This window comes from Lithobates pipiens, unplaced genomic scaffold (assembly GCF_037356315.1).
Source record: "Lithobates pipiens isolate NorthernLeopardFrog02 unplaced genomic scaffold, aLitPip1_a1.2 Scaffold_8, whole genome shotgun sequence".
NCBI classification, from domain to species: Eukaryota; Metazoa; Chordata; class Amphibia; order Anura; family Ranidae; genus Lithobates; species Lithobates pipiens.
In genome coordinates, this window is record NW_027507903.1 from 107,861,946 (window position 1) to 107,885,225 (window position 23,280).

General features: G+C 44.5%; 1 protein-coding gene across 2 annotated transcripts in view; it reads left to right on the top strand.

Annotated features, from left to right (window-relative positions):
- The window catches only part of LOC143964360 (synaptotagmin-4-like), a 100,972-nt gene that overhangs the window by 68,104 nt on the left and 9,588 nt on the right, over window positions 1–23,280 (top strand). For both annotated transcript variants that reach the window (XM_077474078.1, XM_077474077.1), the window contains exon 3: window positions 16,470–16,632. In XM_077474078.1, the coding sequence (XP_077330204.1) occupies window positions 16,470–16,632 (163 nt within the window). The remainder of the gene's footprint in view (window positions 1–16,469; window positions 16,633–23,280) is intronic.

Sequence of the window (23,280 nt, forward strand, 5' to 3'; positions counted from 1 at the left end):
CTTACACAGCTTTAGGCCTGGGCCCCCCCTCCCCCGAGCCTGACCAACAACATTCCCCAGGGCTTGCCCTTGGGCCATCCTACCGAATCTGCACTCGCAGTACACCCAATTGTGTTAGAAAAGTGAATGAATATTCGCTTTCATAACACTGAACCACCTCTCTGCCAATCAAGTGCTCTGGTCTGTTACCTGTCACCTGATTGGCTGAAACAACAGGCTCCACTATTGGACGCCTATCAGGAGGCGAGGACGGGAAATGAGGATGGCAGGGGATGCATGAAGGACCCCATTGGTCGCCGTCACCCAATGCCCCACAAAGACAGGGTAAGTGCCGGGCAGACGGCGGGCAGGCAGGGGTCACACTGTCAGCATTTGATGGGTACACTGGCAGCATTTGATGGGCACACTGGCTGCGTTTGGGCACAGTGGCTGTGTTTTTGATCGGCACAGTGGCTGCGTTTGATGGATACAGTGACAGCGTTTGGCACAGTGGCTGCGTTTGATGGCACAGTTGCTGCGTTTGATGGGCACAGTGGCAGTGTTTGATGGGCACAGTGGCTGCATTTGATGTTCTTTTTAATTTTTTGGGGCCCCCCAAAAATTTTGAGCACCAGCCGCCACTGCTCTCACATACACAAAACTGTATATATGGCAGCCCCTCACATACACAAACCTGTATACATGGCAGTCCCTCACATACACAAACCTGTAAACACACAAGGCTCTGGCCCCTCCCTGTACACAAACAGCCCCCCTCCCTTTCCCTCACAGCACACCCCTTGTAAAGAAGGTCGTCCTACCTGGTCCCAGCCCGTTTTTACAAAGCTGACATGTAGCAATAGTCACTGTGTTCTCCCGGCAGGGATGCCTCCCCCCTCACCGGGAGAACACAATAGTTCCCACTGACTGTGTTGATGGGGAAATCTAGGTATTTTTTTTCCCTGCAACCCGTAGACCTAAGCAAAGTAACCTTACACTGACCAAATTACAGCCTACCACCCGCTATCCACTCGCAGTGGTGAGTGATTGGAAATAAAGCAAAAAAAGTGGAAAAGTGGACAGAGGAACAGGTCTGATGATCCTATGGTACCTGGAGTCAAGACATTCCTGAGGTTATTTCAGCGGGTAGTCCTGAGGCAACTACTGAAGCTATCCAGTGACAGGATTGTATATAAAGGTGAAAGCATACATTATTTGGCCAACTGTTTGCTGCCGTACGCTGTACCAACAATCCATCGTTCAGCTTATTGATGTTCTACTCAACAAAAGCCACATTTCTCAGCCAAATCTTCCCAGTCACACCGGGCAGCTTGTCACCTGAATCAGAAACCAGAAAAACCAGCAAAGCAGCCCCAGAGGAACAAGTTAATTTAAGTCACAATAACCCTTTATTAATATATAAATTTGAATGATAGTGGTGACCATCTAATAAACCCACTTTTCTAGTGTAGCTCTCTTTTTGGGGTGGTAATGAGAAATGGCCCTCCCAAAACATGATATTGCACTAAACCTCTAGGTAAATAAGAGAACCAGAGCCTTTCCTAAGTGGGAGAGTTGGTTTGATAATAAAGTTGGCCAGGACAGGGCCTCTGTGAACAGGGGGGGGATTTGCTTCCTTTGAAATTATTCAGTAATCAAATCAGAGTAATTGGAAGCAGAAGAACTATCACAACCAACATATAGGCGCACACCAGTATAGAAATAATGCAAGCTTTATATAAGAAAAGAATAATAGCAGTACATACATTCAATGTACAAGCAGATATCAGCAACGGGCCAGCTAGGAATACTGGTGGAATTGTGCACATATACCGGGTATATATAGTTATTTATAGAGAACTCCAGGTGAATATTGCATAAAAGTCATATTGCAGGGGCCCCTGGCAATGATGCAGCATCTGTCTTTGTATTATAGACCTGATGATTTTCTGTGATGAGGTGACCCTCCAACTGTTACCCAATCAGTCTGGAATGCAGTCCTAGTTATCTAGCACTGGGCATGTGAGATAGTAATAGGACAGAGTTACTGTGTTTGTCACAAGAACTCAACAATATAATCAAAAGCAATGGGCAGCTGCCTATTAGAACATAGAAATACTTGAATAATTGTCTTTTCTGATCTTGTATTAGTAGCAGGGAGAGGACATGTAGCTGAGACCTTCTCTCTCTCTCCCTTTCCTCCTTCCAGGATCTTTTCCCAATAACCCCAGGACAGCAAATCCCTACACTAGTCTTTTCTTTTATGACCCTAACATGGGATTGTCCTCCCTATTACCACCTAACAAACCACAAATACATACCCAAATAATAAAGAAAACAAAACATTATTCATTTCAGCAGCAGACCTTAAATTGTAAATCTATACACACCCTAGCACCTTAAAAAAGGCCAAATGAAAACCTTCAGACAAAAAATTAATGATTAACTGACTGATCAGCCAGTTTGGACACCTTTTTAACTAGAGCAGCATTCTTTTCAAGTTTACTGGGCTCAGTGCTCTTGAAAAAAGGTCCCTTCCAGATATAGGTGTCTATAAAGTGGGTTATTGTCAGGATCCCTGCAGAGCCTGAACTGGCTCTGTGATGTCTGTTGACAGCGAGCTTTAGCCTGCTGTTGGCTGAATCTGGGTCACAGGAGTGAAAAACTATTGTACTCCTGTGATCCATAGCAGAAGTACAGTATGGCCAAAAGAGCTTTGGCAGTACCTCATCTTTAAATCAGTAAAAAGTATGTTTGCCTGAGTATTTCTTAATAGTATAGTATTCCGCTATACTAGAGAGGAGCGGTGCTGGAGATGAGGCAGCACTGCATCAGTGGCAGGAACCAGGTAAGTGTTTAGGGATGCGAGTGGATAGGACAGTTAGCAGGGAGGTTTTTTTCTACCCCAATGCAGAGAATGCAATAACTACTTGCTTACTGGGCACTTAAAGTTATGCTAAATATTTGTTTTTGTTTTGTTTTTTAATGACAAACATGTTACTTACCTGCTCTGTTCAAGGGTTTTGCACAGAGTGGCCCAGATCCTCCTCTTCTGGGGTCCCCCAGTGGCACTCCTGGCTCCTCCTTACATTGAGTGCCCCACGAAGAGCCGCATTCCATGGGGGCACTTGTGCTCTATCCAATGAGGACCCGAGACAGCGGCTGGAGCTGCTATGTTCATTCTTGTCGATGGAAAGATCGGGTTCAGGTAAGTAAAAGGGGGGCTCTGGAGGGCTGCTGCAGCATGGAAGGTGTTTCACCTTAATGCTTAGAATGTATTCGGGTACAAAACACTGAGACTTTACAACTCCTTTAAACTCCCTTCCTGCCCAGGCCAATTTTCAGTTTTCAGCACTGTTGCTCTTTGAATGACAATTGCACGGACATGCTACACTGAACCCATATGAAATTTTTATCATTTTTTTTCACATAAATAGAGCTTTCTTTTGGTGGCATTTAATTACTACTATGGTTTATATTTTTTGCCAAACAAACAACATTTTTTTTCATAGTTATAACATTTTGAAAACAGGTAATTTTTCTCCTTTATTGATGTGCACTGATGAGGTGGCACTGATGGGTAATGATGAGGCGGCACTGATGGCCACTGATGAGGTGGCACTGATGGGCACTAATAGGCACTGGTAGATGACACTGATAGGCAGCACTGATTGGCAGCACTGGTGGGCACTGCTTAGCAGTACTTATGGGCAATGATGAGGCATAAGTAACTCTGTGTGCGGGACCGATGTCCCGTTTACAGAAGCCGGTAATCTGTTTTCTTTTTTTCTACTCACGCTATCAGCATGAGGGGGAAAAAAAGCCAATTACAGGCTTCTGTTTACATCACGTGATCAGCTGTCATTGGCTAACAGCTGATCACGTGGAAAGGGGCCAGGATTGGCCCCCTACTCTGATCAGAGCCCACGCCCCACAGGGGGTGCGCAAGCAGTGCGAGCATGGGAGGGACGTACATGGAAACCCTCCTGGCAATTTAGGCCTGCGCTGTAGCTGTCTTTCGGCTATAGCATGGACGCGAAGAGGTTATGGTAATAAAAAAACCTTTAGACCTTTTTCATACTGAGGCAGTTTTCAGGTATTTTACACTAGAAATATCTTCTATAAAGTGCCTGAAAACTGCCTCCCAAGCCGCCCGAATGTGAAAGTCCGAGTGCTTTCACACTGGGGCGGTGCACTTGCGGGTTGTTAGAATGTCCTGCAAGCAGCATCTTTGGGGCGGTTTGCAATGAAAAGGCAGCGCTTTTGAAGTGTCTGAAGTGTTTTAGTGTTTTAGTGTCTGAAGTGTTAAGTGTTTTAACCCCTTCGGCGAGACTAGAAAAAGGAAATTCAATTTGCAGTAGCCAATAGCTTCCATCTCCTAGTTGAATCTGAGCATGCGTGAGTTTTTGCGTGTCGCAATTGCATACACACGATCGGAATTTCCAATAGAATGCTTTTCCGTCTGAAAAATTGAGAGGATACTCTAAAATTTTTGTTGGCGGGAATTCGGCCAGCTAAATTCCGATAGAGCATACACACGGTCACATTTTCCGATGAAAAGCACTCATCTGTCTTTTGCTGGCCAATATTCCGATCGTGTGTACGCAGCATAAAACTTTAGAACCACATTGAAGTAGTACTCAAGCATTTTCTATCAGCTCTAGATAGGCCAGTTGAGCAGAAGCAAATGCATATTAGCTTTACAAAAGTGCAGAATGACAATCAACTTAATTTACTAGCAAAGATCTGGCTTGCTAAGCAAAACAAAATAGAAAGTAATTCTCAATGGTTTATATTTAAAGGGCTAAAGAATGTAATTTAAAACTATATTGGTCCCTATAGGCAACCCTGCACACCCTTTGCCCCAGTGTTCAAAATGAATGTAGCACTACCCCCGCGGGGGTTGCAGATGACTGATTTCCCCACTCCTGCACAGTGAGGCAACACGTATTTTCCACACTTTCTCCAGACACAAGGAACAGTCTTTTGAGCTTGTTTTTTTCTTGTTTTTTTTATTAAGGGTAATCACTTGGATGGGGAATAGGAATTATGGGATGCTCAGTTTGACTTAAACAATAACCAGGGACAACTTCTTCCATATATGCACAATTTTGACATGTCTTCCTTTCTGGACACTGACCGTCTTTTAAAGATAAAATTGCAAAAGCCCCTTAGGACTAGTGCCTCCTCAGCACTTCCATTTTCCACCGACTCCCCTGCTGGCATGACTCTATGACCATATTTAAGGGCTGGATCAGCCACCCTGCCAGGCCCACTGCCTAGGGATTGGCCAAGCTCCCCTAAGTATGCAGATCAACCTCTTGGCCTCTACCCTCTAGCTGCTAGAAATTTCTCCAAACTTCCAGAACCAGGGGGAGGGAACAGATGCCTGCCTCTGTGAGTCATCCAGCCTGACCTGCAGTAAACCCATAACCCAATTAAGACTCACAAGTTAACTATGAGTCAACACATACATTTATCTACACTCACATTAGTAGCACACTATAGGGTGCTACATTAGTCTCATACTTTTGGAAGTAAGGTTCACATTGAGGTTCACATTCAGCTGAACTTGCACAATCTCGAACCGGCAATGCAGTCCAACTTCGGGGGCAATTTGACAGACATCTGTGCGGGTTCCTGCACAGATGTCTATTCAAATAGCCCCCGAAGTTGCCAAAAGTAGTGCAGGCACTACTTTTGGGAATCGTGCGGCACCGCAAAGTCGACATTGCACCGAGTTCGGACGGTGCCTTTGCCGGCGATTTGACATGTCAATTTAGCCCAATGTGAACGTGAGCAGTAAGCAGAACTCCAGACAAACGTATCAAAACCTATCAGGTATTTCAGTTATGTATGGATTTAAACAATTATAATTGATCTATCTTTTTATTAAAATTAGACATTACACAGAGCTGTCTAATATATTTTCAGGCACTTAGGAGCTGGATTAGGGGGGTTAGATAGGCTGCGATAGAGAGAAGGGGTTATGGACGACCTTTACAAATCAAGTGATGCTTATTTACTTTTCAGTAAGCTTGCTAAAGATAATGACGGGGCATGAGTATGCAAGTTGTAAATAGTGGCGTCACCCATTTTTATATGGTTAGCAGAGCTGTATGAATCAGAAGAGTGACTGGACAGAATTATACATTTTTTGCAAAGTAAAACAGGGCAGGTATATGTATTTAGATATTGGATAGCATTCTGTTTTACGGGTATGACTTGTAAACATTATGTATACTGCATACTGCTACTGACAGCAGGTTATGCTGCCATCTTCAGGACACATTTTATATTTACGCAATCTATGGAAATAAATACAACGGAGCACAATAGAAAACATAATTTCACACAACATGCCCATAGATATTATGCATTTCATAGGTTGTAATCTAAAAGCAACTTTCTAGAAATATAAGCTTTGCAGGTGCAGGGACACATTTATGTACTTTGCACTATGGATTCTTCAGTGTAGGAGCCCCTCAGTGCCTGTGTGCATAAGCCTTTGGACAAATGACCACAAGCATAAAGGAAGATTTACTTTTGAACAATGTTTATTCAATTCTTCACATTTTTTTTTGTACATTTGTTTGCCCATTGTTTTCACTGTTTATGAAGTTCCATTATATTATAGTAATGTTTATGTAACCAAGGGGAGATTTCCCCTCACTTCTTGCCCAGTGTGATGGAGGATCAAGCGTTTCCCACTCTGAAAAGTTGTAACTGTCATGGAGACATTTTCCATAATTTGCCTTGTCCTAGTGACAACATTGGGAGCATAGAAATAAAAGCCTGATAAAGAGTCTGTTCTTTTTTTTTTAAAGAAAATTCTGTTGTTATTCAGTTATACAAAAAAAAAATCAAAACCACTTTTATACAAAAAAATTATTCAGAAAAGATGAAACAGTTTTCAAAGAACTAAATCCCGATGACTTGATCCAGATATTTGAAAGTATAACTGAAGGCATTTTTTTACATTTTGAATAGAGAGTTGAGCGGGATTAGAACACCTGTCATGTTTTTTTATTTCTGATTTTGTCCCTGTTAGGGAGATTTACAGGCTCTATTTGTCTTGTTTACCACAAGTGAAAAGAAAAAATCCCAAATTTTGAGATGTTACCGGAACAGGAAGGGAGGAGAAATCTTCCCATGGGGACACTAGTTCTGGTGACCCTGGTGACAATTTTCTCTCTATTCTTTTTGTGGCTATGGTATGAGAAGTGAAGGGAAATCTCCCCAATTGGACACAGATGGCAAAATAATTGTTCTTCATTATTTATTTTGAAGTCTACATGATTGGTGGCAGCACTGGCTGGAAAGGAATCTATCTGCAGGAATGTTATTAAGAAATTAACAATACTGCTATTTAACAGTGCTTTAAAGTGGAGTTCCGCCAAAGTTTTTTTTTTTTTTTTTAAGTCAGCAGCTACCAATACTGCAGCTGCTGACTTTTAAAATATGGACACTTACCTGTCCAGGGCACCCACAATGTCGACACCTGAAGCGGATCTGTCCCTTGGCTCTAGGGTGGAGGAGCTGCCATCTTCGGTAAGGGAATTAGGAAGTGAAGCCTTTCGGCTTCACAGCCTGGTTCCCTACTGCGCATGCATGATTCCACTGGTCCCTGCTGTCTTCTGGGACCTGTGTGTCTTCCAGAAGACAGCAGGGGGAAGGAGGAGGCGCCGGACATGGTGTAGATATCCAAGGATACTGTGGCTATCTATGCCCGGAAGTGGGAGCAAATACCTGGATTAGACAGGTATCTGCTCCCTCCTCCTCCCTGAAAGGTGCCAAATGTGACACTGGAGGGGGGGGGGGGACTCCAAAAAGTGGAAGTTCCATTTTTGGGTGGAACTCCGCTTTAAGAGCATACTATATAAAGGTATTGGCCAGTGCATTCCAAAAGAAAATACGTTTAAAAGAGCTAAAATAAATCCTGGGTGGCCACACTTAAAAGTAAAAGAAAAAGCCTTTAAAACAATACAAGGCTGAGGGGTCATTGTCAGCATTCCAACAATACAAATAATGCAATAAGAAGTGTAAGAGCACACTCAGGGCAGCTAAAATAGACCACGAAAGGCAAATAGTGGAGCAGAGTAAAAAATAAACACCAAGAAATAATTTAAATATATAAACAGTAAGAAAGTGAGACCAGAATATATTGGCCCCATAAAGGATGATGAAGGAAATTTGGTTACAAAAGACAAGAGAAGGCAAAAGTTTTTTTTTTTTTTAAAGCAAAAGTTTTTATTGAGGTATAACAAACAAAAATTTACAAGCACCAAGAGTACACTAAGTACAATCGCGAGGTAAGGCACAACAGCTTATAAGTACATCTCTCAAGTATCTTTATATTTACTTTATAATTATTTTTTCTTTTTTATCCCCTTACTTCTTCCACCCCCTCCCCCTCCTTCTAACTAACTTTATATATATATATATATATATATATATATATATATATATATATATATATATATATATATATACACATACACATACACATACACATACACATACATACATACATACATACATACATACATACATACACACATACACACACATACATACAAAAAAATAAAATAAAAACCAAAATTGGGGGAAAACAGGCAAGAAGCGTATACACATTATTACATATATCCTACGTGTCACTGATATCAGAAGGGTGTACAGTGAGTAAAGTACAGAAATTTCAAAACCGGAATCTCGAGTAACAGCGTATGTAGAAGAGGACAAGAGTAGGTATAGGGTGATAACCGGTGCCAACCATATGGGTCTTCCATACCTCTGGCTATACTCCCAGTGAGGGGCAAACTACTCATCTGGCAACATAGATTCAAGGTTTCTTACATGCAGGTGTCGGGGTCTCGTTACCAACGATCCCATATTTTGTCATACTTGGTCGGGCATTTTCTGTTAATATACATAACCTTTTTATATGGTAAATTATTATCGACCTCCACCTTCCACTTCGCCAGGTTATGAGACGCATCCAATTCCGGGCAATAACTTTCCGCACTGAGAACAATGTCTCATGCAGGAATGTGTTTGTGTATTTGTCTGTGGTATCCGGAAGCACCCCAAGTAAGCATTGTTTTGGGTCCAATGTGACCGGAGAGCCCATGTGATCATGTAGAAAGGTGATAACTTGCGCCCAGAGGCCTTGTATTTTGGGACACGACCATATTAAATGAAAGAATGTACCCACCTCCTTCCCACACATCTGACAGAGGGTAGATTGAGAGCTTCTATATCTGGCAACCCGCAGAGGGGTGAGATATGCCTGGTGGATAATATAAATTTGAGTCAGTCTGTCAGTGAGTTTGGGTGAGACAGCTTTACAGGATTCCAAAGACTCCTCCCATTCCACATCCTCCAGAGGGCCTATCACCCTTTCCCAACGAGGTTTGAGTTTGTATGCCAATTTGGTGGAAACTGGGGTAGTAAGCATGTCGTAGAAGGACGAGGTTAATTTACGGGGATCAGAGCTCTGATTATGGCCATGAGTGCATTAGGGGTAGACTGTGGTGCTGATTCCAAAAACTGAGCCCGAGCTGCATGTCTCATCTGTAGAAATCGAAAGAGCATGGATCTGGGAAGTGAAAATTCTGCGCTAAGCGTGGCAAAGGTTTTAAAGGTTCCGTCGACAAACAATTGGTGCATATAGAGAATACCATAAGTAAACCAAAGGTCTGTATCGGGAAGTCTTAGAAATTCCGACAAAGTTTTATTGTACCACAATGGAGTATAATCATTATAGAGTGGTATCCCTAGCTTGGCAGAAGCTAAGTCCCAAATGCGTCTGTAATGGTATAGCAAGGTCTGTCTGTTGTCCCCGTGACCCGCACCGCTAGAGCCCATCGCCAGTGTGTAAATTGAGTCCCCAGTGCGTCAAGCCCATCTCAGGCAGAACGGTTGGAGAAACCGCTCCTTGTCCGTCTTGTCACTATGATACAGTTGGGATAAATGTGACACGATATAATAGAGATTAAAATCAAGAAGGGCAGTGCCCCCTAGGTCCGTGGGGCTTTTAAGCGCCTGCCAAGCTAATTTGTGTCTGTTGGTTCCCCACACAAAGGGTTTGAGCAGGGCCTCAAGGGACTTAAAATGCTTCAGAGGTAAGTACACCGGGGAGTGCCAGAGGATATAGAGTATCTTAGGTAAAAGGACCATTTTAATAAGATTTATCTGACCCCAAATCCCCAGCGGCAGACGGGCCCAGGCCCGCAGTTTGGATTGAACGTGGGAAATTAGAGGGCTTAAATTTAAATGTGTATAGTCCGCCGGTGATCTGGAGACACACACCCCCAGATACTTAATGACACTGACTCGTTGTAATGGCAGACTGTCCCCAAATTCAGTCGTTGGGAAGCTGTCAAGTGGAAGAATTTGGGACTTCCCCCAATTGATTTTTAACCCAGAAAAGGTCCCAAATCTCTCGATTGTCTGAAGAGCCGCCTGCAGAGAGGGGCCCGAGTCCGCTAGGTATAGCAGTGTGTCCTCAGCATACATGCTGATCTTTTCGGTTAGGGCGCCATAGCTCAGTCCCCTGATCTCCGGGTTAGCTCGGATGGACATGGCCAAGGGTTCCGCGGCCAGGGCGTATAATAGTGGCGAAAGAGGGCAGCCTTGTCTCGTGCCTCTGCTGAGGCCAAACATTCGAGACGGCCGGCCATTGGCCACCACCCGGGCCATGGGCGCCTGATACAGCAGTTGAACCCACTTGATGAAACGTGGTCCAAGGCCATATCCCTCCAAGCAGCTCCAGAGATAGCTCCATTCCACCGAGTCGAACGCCTTTGCTGTGTCCAGTGTCACCACCAACCGTGACTCAACTTCTGCGTGCGTAGCCTGCAGGTGAATATACAGTTTGCATAGATTAAAGGATGTGTTGCGGCCTGGCATAAAGCCTGCTTGATTTACATGTATGAGGGACAGAATGACTTGGTTTAATCGAAGGGACAGTACTTTAGCTAGTATTTTTATATCTACTTGCAGTAGGGAAATAGGACAATAGGATTGGGGGTAGCCTGGGTCCTTCCCAGGTTTGGGGATGAGGACTATTGTCGCTTCCCGCATGGAGGGGGGCAGGGTGAAGGTTTCAAATAGGTGATTAAATAGTGCAAGCAGTTTGGGAGTTAGTAATTCTATAAATTGGGAGTCAAATTCAACAGGGAGGCCATCAGATCCAGGGGATTTGGATCTAGCAAAGCTGGAGATCGCGGCGTCTATTTCTTCCATGGTAAGGGGTGCCTCAAGTGAATCTGTTTGTTCTTTCGTCAACTGGGGGAAGGTAATGCTGTGAAGGAAAGTGGTCTGTACGTCTGTCGGGTCTGTCACTGTTGTTTTATATAGATCCGCAAAAAACTCTCTGAACTTAGAGGTAACACTGCGTGGGTCCGTGATCTGACTCCCCCCGGGCCATATAGGGTAATGACAACTGGGGGCCTGTCTTAGCTATGCACTAGGTAAGCGAGGAGCTTGCCTGCCTTTTCACCATATTCAAAGAGTTTCTGCTTAGTAAAGAAGAGCTTTTGACGAGCTTTCGTATACTGGAGTTGAGTCACCACTCTAGTCTGCATTTTAAGCTGGGCCGCTGTCGCTGGGGTGGGATTGGCCACGTATTCCCGTTCAGTGGAGACTAGCTCCGCTATTGCCCTGTCGAACACTCCAGCGGAATCTGTTTTGATTTTGTTTATGTGTGAGATCAGGGTAGTACGGGCGTACATTTTAAATGAATTCCATATTGCAGCAACAGATGCTGTGTGATCATTTTCCAAGAAGTATTGCTTCCATTGGGTGATGAGCCCATCATCCCCTGGAAGCAGTGAGAGCCAGAACGGGTTCAATCGCCATGGTCTTGGTGGTTTATCAATGGGGATGCTAAGGGTGGTCCAATACGGACTGTGGTCAGATAGTAACCTGGGGCAAAACGCTGTTTCCAGGATCCGTGGAGCTAGGGTGTGGGATGCAAGAATGAAATCTATGCGGGACATAGAGTTGTGAGTAGGAGAGAAACAGGAATAGGCTCGAGTGTATGGGAAGTTGTGCCTCCATGTGTCTACAAGGTGAAAGGTGTAGATGAGTTTAGAGAATTTAGTCGCATCAGCACTTGCTACTGTTGCCTGCGACGTCTGTAGTCTATCCAAGGCCAGACATAGTGTTGTGTTAAAGTCACCTAACCAGATCGCCGGTATCGTGGGGTTACGGGACATAAAGGTAAAGCCATCTAGGAGCACTGTTACACTAAAGGGAGGAGGTATGTAGAAAGCCATGAGAAGGAACGCTTCACCGTAGAGCTTAGCATGAAGAAATACATACCGGCAGTTGGGATCAGTTAGGAGTTCACAGAGTTCAACATGTACCGATTTGGCTATCAATAATGAGACACCCCTAGCATGAGTCGTGTAGGTGGAGTGGTATGCCCACCCAACCCAGGGGCGGCGAAGGGCCATTTGGAGTCTGCCCTCAACATGTGTCTTGACCAGCACCACTACGTCAGCACATTGTTTTTTGAGGAATGCAAGGGCAGCCGAGCGCTTAATTTTCTCGCGCAGGCCCCTCACATTCCACGTGAGAAATTTTATAGTTGCCATGGTGCTGTGTAGGGAGCATAACCTTGCCTCATTAGGACACATATCTTTAGGTCTAGTGAAAAATATAATGTATAATAGAACTGGAGTACATCAAACACTGTGTGCGGCACCTTTTCAACAGATATACATTTTCCTATATTTGGTTCCTGAGACACTGTATGCACATTAACAAATTGCAAAAATAACTGTTGAACAACCCCCTCCCCCTCCCCGCCTTACACCCACCCCAACTTGTGTAGGCAGAAGGCAAAAGTTTTAAATGCATTCTTCTCAGTTTTCACAAAGGAAATGGGGGGATATAGTAACCAAGACTGTAATGGCAATAACACGTCACAAAATGTACTCTTATGGCTAACAGAAGACCGTTTCAGAAATAGACTTTAAAACCTACATAAATAAGTCATCAGGACCAGCTGCTTACACCGAGGGTCTTTAAGGATCTCAGTCAGATGATAGCTAGACCATTGTTCCTAATTGTATGGTCAGTTTACTGACTGGGATGGTACCAGCTGATTGGAGAAAAGCCAACGTTGTACCAATATTTAAAAAAGGGCTGAGATACATCCCCGGGAACTACAGGCGAGTTAGCCTAACATCAATAGTCTGCAAGCTATTGGAGGGGATGATAAGGGACTATATCCAAGATTTTAGTAATGAAAACGGTATCATTAGAGGCAATCAGCACAGATTCATGAAGAATAATTTTTGCCAGCCAATCTATTAACGTTCTATGAAGAAGTGAGCTGCCATCTAAATAAAGGTAGGACTGTTGATGTGGTGTATCTGGATTTTGCAAAGGCATTTGATACAGTTCCCCACAAATGTTTACTTTACAAACTGAGGTCTATCTGCATGGATCATAGGGCGAGTACTTGGACTGAAAACTATGCAACAGGAGCGGGTCCTAGGGGTGATGATAAATAGCGATTACTCTGAATAGTCCGTTGTGGTAAGTGGGGTCCCCCAAGGATCTGTCCTGGGACCAATTCTGTTTAATTTATTTGTAAATTATATAGAGGATGGGATAAACCGTTCAATCTCAGTATTTGCTTGATACAGAATTAAGCAGGGCAATAAACTCAGTGCAGGATGTGGAAACCTTACAAGAAGACCTAAATAAAATAATGGGGTGGGCAACTACATGAAAAATTTGGTTTAATGTTGAAAAATGTAAAGTAATGCATTTGGGTGCTAAAAATATGAATATAAGTTACTCACTAGGGGAGAACCTCTGGGGGAATCTAGGATGAAAAAGGATCTGGGGGGTCCTAGTAGATGATAGGTTCAGCAATGGCATATAATGCCAAGCTGCTACATGCAAAGCCAGCAGAATATCGGCATGCATTAGGGAATTCACTTCAGAGATAAAATGACAATTCTCCCACTCTACAAGACTCTGGTCCGGCCGTATCTTGAGTATGCCGTCCAGTTCTGGGCACCAGTCCTCAAGAAGGAAGCTCTGGAACTGGAGAGTCTAGAGAAGGGCAACAAAGCTAATAAAGGGACTAGAGGATCTCAGCTATGGGGAAAGACCAGACGCATTGAACTTATTCTTGCTGGAAAAAAGACGCTTGAGAGGGGATATGCTAGTGATGTACATATACCTTACTGGTAACCCTAGCATAGGGAAAAAAAGTTTCAATGAAAGGGAGTTTAAAAAGACACGTGACAATTCACTGAAATTGGAAGAGAAGCGGTTTAACCTTAAACTGCGTAGAGGATTCTTTACTGTCAGAGTTGTAAGGATGCAGAATTCCCTTCCACAAGCAGTGGTATCAACAGGAAGCGTCAATCACTATTAAATGGGCACTTTACCAATCACAACATACAGGGATATACAGTGCCTTGCGAAAGTATTCGGCCCCCTTGAACTTTTCAACCTTTTGACACATTTCAGGCTTCAAACATAAAGATATAAAATTTAAATTTTTTGTGAAGAATCACCAACAAGTGGGACACAATTGTGAAGTGGAACGAAATCTATTGGATTTTTGAAACTTTTTTAACTAATAAAAAAATGAAAAGTGGGGCGTGCAAAATTATTTGGCCCCCTTGCGTTAATACTTTGTAGAGCCACCTTTTGCTGCGATTACAGCTGCAAGTCGCTTAGGGTATGTCTCTATCAGTTTTGCACATCGAGAGACTGAAATTCTTGCCCATTCTTCCTTGCAAAACAGCTCGAGCTCAGTGAGGTTGGATGGAGAGCGTTTGTGAACAGCAGTTTTCAGCTCTTTCCACAGATTCTCGATTGGATTCAGGTCTGGACTTTGACTTGGCCATTCTAACACCTGGATACGTTTATTTATGAACCATTCCTTTGTAGATTTTGCTATATGTTTGGGATCATTGTCTTGTTGGAAGATAAATCTCCGTCCCAGTTGCAGGTCTTTTGCAGACTCCAACAGGTTTTCATCCAGAATGGTCCTGTATTTGGCTGCATCCATCTTCCCCTCAATTTTAACCATCTTCCCTGTCCCTGCTGAAGAAAAGCAGGCCCAAACCATGATGCTGCCATCACCATGTTTGACAGTGGGGATGGTGTGTTGAGGGTGATGAGCTGTGTTGCTTTTACGCCAAACATATCGTTTTGCATTGTGGGCAAAAAGTTCGATTTTGGTTTCATCTGACCAGAGCACCTTCTTCCACATGTTTGGTGTGTCTCCCAGGTGGCTTGTGGCAAACTTTTAGACGAGACTTTTTATGGATATCTTTGAGAAATGGCTTTCTTCTTGCCACTCTTCCATAAAGGCCAGATTTGTGCAGTGTACGACTGATTGTTGTCCTATGGACAGACTCTCCCACCTCAGCTTTAGTTCTCTGCAGTTCATCCAGAGTGATCATGGGCCTCTTGGCTGCATCTCTGATCAGTCTTCTCCTTGTCTGAGCTGAAAGTTTAGAGAGACGGCCAGGTCTTGATAGATTTGCAGTGGTCTGATACTCCTTCCATTTCAAAATGATCGCTTGCACAGTGCTCCTTGGGATGTTTAAAGCTTGGGAAATCTTTTTGTATCCAAATCTGGCTTTAAACTTCTCCACAACAGTATTACAGACCTGCCTGGTGTGTTCCTTGGTTTTCATGATGCTCTCTGCGCTTTCAACAGAACCCTGAGACTATCACAGAGCAGGTGCATTTATACAGAGACTTGATTACACACAGGTGCATTCTATTTATCACCATCAGTCATTTAGGACAACACTGGATCATTCAGAGATCCTCGCCGAACTTCTGGAGTGAGTTTGCTGCACTGAAAGTAAAGGGGCCGAATAATTTTGCACGCACCACTTTTCAGTTTTTTATTTGCTAAAAAAGTTTAAAATATCCAATGGATTTCGTTCCACTTCACAATTGTGTCCCACTTGTTGGTGATTCTTCACAAAAAATTAAAATTTTATATCTTTATGTTTGAAACCTGAAATGTGGCAAAAGGTTGAAAAGTTCAAGGGGGCCGAATACTTTCGCAAGGCACTGTACAATGTACTGTTGACATAAACACAAGGACACTCACACACCACAGGTTGAACTGGATGGACTGGTGTTTTGTTTTTTTCAGCCTTACCAACTATGTAACATTTTATATAGCCAATATGAAAACCTTAATTTTTTTTTTGATTAACTTTAATTTTCTTGCACATTAAGATAAGGTGTACATTTTACAAAAACAAAACAATTGTAACTGGCTCTTACTGTTGTAAAATCTGAGTTTAAAATTCACCTAGGGAAGGGTTTAGTTGATGAATTTGACTTTTTTCTGGAATGTATAAAGGCCTGCTGGATGTTTGTACTCAAGATACATTAACAATATTTTGCATTGTTCTGCAGTTTTCCATTTTGATGGGGGATTACTTCACTTAATAATAAAAGCCTGTGACTTCCTTTTCTTTGATCAGAGTTTGAGCACTATGGATGTGTTTTCCTCTCCTACGTCCACCTTCAAATATCCAGGACAGATACTGGTCCTCCTGCAGCATCAGTCACTGGCCAGTCGTATCAAAGTGATGGTACAGAAGGCAGAAAGCTTGGGCAAACTTACGCGTATTCCTGGAGCACCAGGTAAAAGGCCACATTATTAAGAACTGCATTCACGAATGAAGGGGCAATGAGATCACAAAATTTTTAATTACTGTTATATATTTGTATGGGCTAAAGTGTAACTGCATCAAAGGAGCAGTTACAATTATACCACAGCAACCCCACCCAGTCTTATAAGTATCTGTCCTGATCTTCTGACATTTCACTGCCTAGAGCTGCCTGTCGAAAAAAATCTTGCCGACTGGGCCTACGCATGAATTTTGCAATCTTATGTCGTTCTCTGTTTGGTGGGGGTGTGGCATTATAACAAATGGCCCTCCCCTAACAGGATATTGCATTGAGCATGTATGTAAATTAGAGAACCAGAATCCTTGCTAAGTGGAAGGGAAGGGGTTTGATAATAAAGTTGGCAGTGCCTCCACCCATAACCTCTGTGAACAGAAGGGATTCCCCTCCAGTGAAATTAACCAGTAATCTAATCAAATTAATTGAGAGCATACAAAATCAACACACTGGAACATAGTCGAAGACTGCCGCCTGCTTCCTTTTAATGCTCTTCATTGTAAATTTTAAGTGATTGTAAAGGTTTAACTTTTTTATTTAAAAAAAATAGCAAATATGATTACTTACCCAGGGCCGGTGCTAGCAATAGGCAGGTCAGGCAGCCGCTCAGGGTGGGGTGGGGGGGTCAAAATCCAGATCTCCAGCCACTCGCTAGAGATTCAGATTTTTAAAAGACCTGTCTGTCCCTCCAGCTAGCAAACTAAAACTTCCACCCTGCACCCCCATAGCAGAGAGGGAGCAGCATGGAAGCTTTAGTTTGCCTGTGGGGATCGGGATGTGGAGCTGGGGAAGGGATCTCGATGGTCAGGGGGAAGAGGAGGGGCGGGGCTTGGCATGCACGGCTCTCCTGAAGAGGGTGTTCCCTGTAATGTGGCTGGACACTGGGCTCTGTGCTCTGTCTGCTCTCCGCTGTCTTCGTCCTGTCCTCAGGTAAGGGGGGTATATGTGCGGGGACCAGGAGCGGACTGGCCATTCAGTAGGGGGCCCCATGAGAGGCTTCTGGGAGGACAGGGGGGGTTGATGGAGTGTGCGGGCTGGTCCCATGCGGAGAGAGAGAGACAGAGACTGGGGAAGAGGAGGAGGACACTTCCCGAACCAGTGAGAGTGAGAGAATTCAGGCAGGAGTCGGCATTGGTTCAGCAGCACCACCGACACATAGATAGCATGTGTGACTTGTTTTATTCGTGTACCTTGTGTCGGTGAGAACAGCGATGAAGGATGAACAAACTCTGGGGGCCCCATCAGGGTTGCCAGCCTCAGTAAAACCAGGGACAGTATGTAAAAATCTGTGTGTTTTTTTTTTTTTTTTTTTACATCTGTCTCTGAAATGTCCCTTACCAACATCCTTTTGGTCTAAAAATCCTTAGATTATAGCTACCCCACCTCTCCAGTACCTTCTCAGCCAATAGAAACATGTCTGTGCATACTGTGTGTGTGTGCGTTTGTGTATACTGTGTGGCCCCATAATGTCTGATTGCCCAGGGGCCCCATAATCTCCTATTGCCCGGGGGCCCCATGAGTTGTCAGCCCGCCCCTGGTGGTGAGTAAATATGTGAGGGGGTTGTTGTCCGTCTTGACCACGAACTCCGCTCCGTAGAGATAATCTTTCAACTTGTCCACCACTGCCCACTTCAAAGCCAGAAATTCAAGTTTGTGAGTAGGGTAATTCCTTTCAGCAGGAATTAGACTTCTGCTCACATAGGCAATGGGCCTCAGATTCTTGGTAGAGCACTCCACCTAGCCCGTCTTGGCTCGCATCCACATGCAGTTCGTAGGGTTTGGCGGGGTCTGCATAGGCCAAGACCAGAGCAGGGGTAAGGCTCCACTTCAGCTGTCGGAAGGCTTCTTCACATTGTGGAGTCCACTGGTCCTGAATGGACTCTTCTTTCTAGGTCCCTCTCCAAGCTTCCCATGCTTGTCTGTGTCTGTACCAGCTTCTTCCTGGTTCTTCAGATGCTCAGTGAGTGGGTGAGCTATCTCAGCAAACCCTTCTATGAACCTCCTGTAGTATGAACCGAAACCTAGGAATGATCTAAGTTCAGTCACATTTGTAGGTCTGGGCCAAGAAATGACAGCTTCAGGCTTCTTGGGATCTGTTGCCACTCCTTCAGACACAATGTGCCCCAAGTAGTTCACTGAGGGTTGGTAGAATTGGCATTTTTCCATTGAGAGTTTCAGGCCTCCATCGTGAAGTCTCTCCAGGACCTTCTCCAGGTGCTCTTCGTGTTCTTCTAGTGTTCTTCCAAACACTATCTAAAATGTCCTACTTCCCCACATTGATTCAGCTACGACTAAGGCTTTTGCCGAAACGCATCAGCTTTATTGTTTTATTGTCACTCTGATGTACCAATAAACGACACTTCAAGGATTACATTGTTGCTGGCTTTTCTTACTATTGTTGCATTGGAGTGTGTTGGGACACATTGAGCCTAGGCACCTGTGAGTGGACCTGGTGTATAGATTGAGTTGTCCCTGCAGAGAGCGCTGTTACTTTTCTGCTTTTCCCCACATTGATAGCACTTCGGAGCTGGGGGAAGGGTAACGTCCCTTCCAACCGTAGAGGTGGATACAGCGTGTTTCACTTCCGAGAGTGACTTTTGTATATCAGCTTGGGTTTTCATCACCTTATCAACTTTCTGCTGAAACCCACAGAAGGTTTTTTGTAAATCAGCCTGTGATTGTGCCAGTTGAAATATGGCTTGTTCCAAGGTAACCCTTGGGGTGGACTGCACAATAGGACTCTTGAGGTGTTCCCCCCACTCATATTCCTCATCACTTTCTTCCACCTGTACTAATTGTGCTATAACCTTCTCTTTCTTCATAATGGTCCCTGTGAGGCTCTTTATCCTTCTCGTCTAGGATAGCCTCTTCTTCTCTCACCAGCCGGATCAATTCTGAGTAAGAAGGGGCCTTTTCGGTGCCTTTCAGAAGTAATCGGAGAGCAATGGGATGATTTGGCCTAGCTCCTTGTAGAGCCCAGTCCAACCTGGTTTTGTCCACCTCCCTGGGATCAATGCCCTTCTTCAAAATGATCTGGTGTAGGATCTGATGGGTATGCTCAAACTGATACATCAGATCAGATAGTTTTTCTACTCTTCCATAAACGGCATAAAGGGCTTTGATGTAATCCTTGGCTTCACAATCTGGTTTTCCCCTTCTAAAGTTTCTGATGACATCGGCTACTGGGCTCCACAGGCTTTCACTAATTCGCTGTCTTCCCACTAGCTTTGGCGCATTCCAGTCTTCTAGAGCTTGCATGGCCTGATCTCTCCAACTCTCGAATCCTTCCTCCCCTTCAGGTCTTGGTATCCGACCTGAGAAGGTCGGTAGCTTCCGATATGCTGGGTGAACCCGGCCCTCCGATGCTCAAACGAGTGTCTCTGGATCTCTCCAATCTGGTCAATTTGTCTCTGGCACCGTCAGGTCACTCACACAAAAGGTTGGAGATGCGCTCTGCAATGGCTGTAGGCCGCTTCTTCTGGGAGGCCTCCTCACAGGCAGGCCATGCATTCAGAAGAGACCTAAAATGGCCACTCAGGCTCCTTTTATGTCCTACCCATCATGCACTGTCAAAGAGGGTGTCCATGAGTAGGTCACCAAGCATCCTAGGTAAAGGTCAACCTTCCAAAATAAATAACAGTCACTTCCTGTATTCAGTCTTTGTGCCCTGTGAAAGCAATATTCTTTTCAGTTCACTACCTGTGTTTGGCCGCTAGATGGCGCCAAATACTAAGCTATAGAATTGTCCATAGGCTTACATTGTAAAACATCAACATTACATTAGTAGGCAAAAATTATCAGCGCTACAGGAAGGTGATCACTACAGACATACAGTAGCCCAGACCAAGCTATGTGACACTAAGCATGTGAGATAATAACAATTGGAAAGATTGAAGTCTGTCACAAGTGTCTAGATACACATTCAAGAAGCTATGGGCAGATGTAGGCCTATCTACTTCCTCCTTCTAGGGTTTTGTCCCAGACACACAAAAACAGGAAGTGATGTACATAAATAATCTCTCTGAAATTTAAGAGCCACTTACAGACAGTAGAGGGCAGCAGATCCCTACATTTATCAATTCCATACAATCTAGTACTCAGAAGTTCATAGCATTGCAGAGCGCATGCATGGGCTTGATTGGGAATACTTTGACAAGCGGCTTGGTGATCTAGTGAGTGATATTTTACTGGATCTTGGACAGATGCGTATAAGACAGGAGAAGGTGTGCTCTGTAAACACAAATGTTTATTTCTCTTTTTTTTTTTTTTATAGATGTACAAGTAGGGGACAAATGTGGGGGGAATGTGCAGTCACATACAATACATACAGGCCTAGAGAACTTAAATGGTTTAAACTTTAACCACTTAACAACCGGCCCATAGCCGAATGACGGCTACAGGGTGGTTGTTTAACTCTGGGAGGCCGTCATATGACGTCCTCCCAGAATTCCGCTCTCGCGCGCCCCCTGGGGCGCGCACTCGAGAGCATCCGTGACCATCACGGATCACGTGAGCATCACGGATCACGGTAAATGGCCGATCATCGCAGTAGTTTACCACGTGATCGCTCCGTCAAATGACGGAGTGATCACTTGTAAACAAACCGGCGTCATGTTATGACGCCGGTTCCTCCCTCCCCCTCTCTGTACCGATCGGTACAGCGGAGGGGGAAGAGATCGGTGTCAGCAGCGCTGGGGGCTGCATCTGCAGTGCCCACATCGCTGCTCACCGAAATGTAACCCCTCAATTCCCTGCCATTACTCTGCAATACCCTGCATTACTCTGCATTACTCTGCAATACTCTGCAATACTCTGCATTACTCTGCAATACTCTGCATTACTCTGCAATACTCTGCAATACTCTGCATTACTCTGCAATACTCTGCAATACCCTGCAACACTCGGCAATGCTCTGCAACACCCGCCAATACCCTGCAACACTCTGCAACACCCGCCAATACCCTGCAACACTCTGCAATGCTCTACAACACCCGCCAATACTCTGCAACACTCTGCAATGTTCTGCAACACCCGCCAATACTCTGCAACACCCGCCAATACCCGGCAACACTCTGCAACACCCGCCAATACCCTGCAACACTCTGCAATGCTCTGCAACACCCACCAATACCCTGCAACACTCTGCAACACCCGCCAATACCCTGCAACACTCTGCAATGCTCTGCAACACCCGCCAATATCCTGCAACACTCTGCAATGCTCTGCAAAACCCGCCAACACCCTGCAACACCCTGCAACACTCTGCAACACTCTGCAACACCCGCCAATACCCTGCAACACTCTGCAACACCCACCAATACCCTGCAACACTCTGCAATGCTCTGCAACACCCGCCAATACTCTGCAACACTCTGCAACACCCGCCAATACCCTGCAACACTCTGCAATGCTCTGCAACACCTGCCAATACCCTGCAACACTCTGCAACACCCGCCAATACCCTGCAACACTCTGCAATGCTCTGCAACACCCGCCAATACCCTGCAACACTCTGCAACACCCGCCAATACCCTGCAACACTCTGCAATGCTCTGCAACACCCGCCAATACCCTGCAACACTCTGCAATGCTCTGCAACACCCGCCAATACCCTGAAACACTCTGCAATGCTCTGCAACACCCGCCAATACCCTGCAACACTCTGCAATGCTCTGCAACACCCACCAATACCCTGCAACACTGCAATGCTCTGCAACACCCACCAATACCCTGCAACACTCTGCAATGCTCTGCAACACCCGCCAATACCCTGCAACACTCTGCAATGCTCTACAACACCCGCCAATACCCTGCAACACTGCAATGTCTGCAACACCCGCCAATACCCTGCAACACTCTGCAATGCTCTGCAACACCCGCCAATATCCTGCAATGCTCTGCAACTCAATACTCTGCAACGCCATACTCTGAGATACCCAGCCATACTCGGAGATACCCAGCCATAGTCGGTGATACCCAGCAATACCTAGCCATAGACATCCCTCCCTCCCGCCGCTCTCCGGTGCTTCTACCGACTCGCCAATACGATCAAAGCCAGAATCTTTTCTTTTTTCTTTTTTTTTTCAGGCTTCCCAGCTTAGAGGTGAGATGCTGGGTCTTATTGACCCCATATCTCACTCTAAAGAGGTCCTGTCATGCCATATTCCTATTACAAGGGATGTTTACATTCCTTGTAATGGGAATAAAAGTGATCAAAAAATGTATTTTTGGGGAAAAAAATGTCAAACTAAAATAAATAAAGTAAAATGAACAATAAAAAAAAAAAATGTTTAAAGCGCCCTGTCCCCATGTGCTCGCATGCAGAAGCGAACGCATATGTAAGTCCCGCCCACATATGAAAATGGTGTTCAAACCACACATGTGAGGTATCGCTGTGAACGTTAGAGCGAGAGCAATAATTCTAGCCCTAGACCTCCTCTGTAACTCAAAAAATATAACCAGTAAAAAAAAATGTAATCGTCGCCTATGGGGATTTTTAAGTAGCGACCTTTGGCGCCATTCCACGAGCGTGTGAAATTTTAAAGAGTGACATGTTAGGTATCTATTTACTCGGTCTAACTTCATCTTTCACATTATGCAAAAATT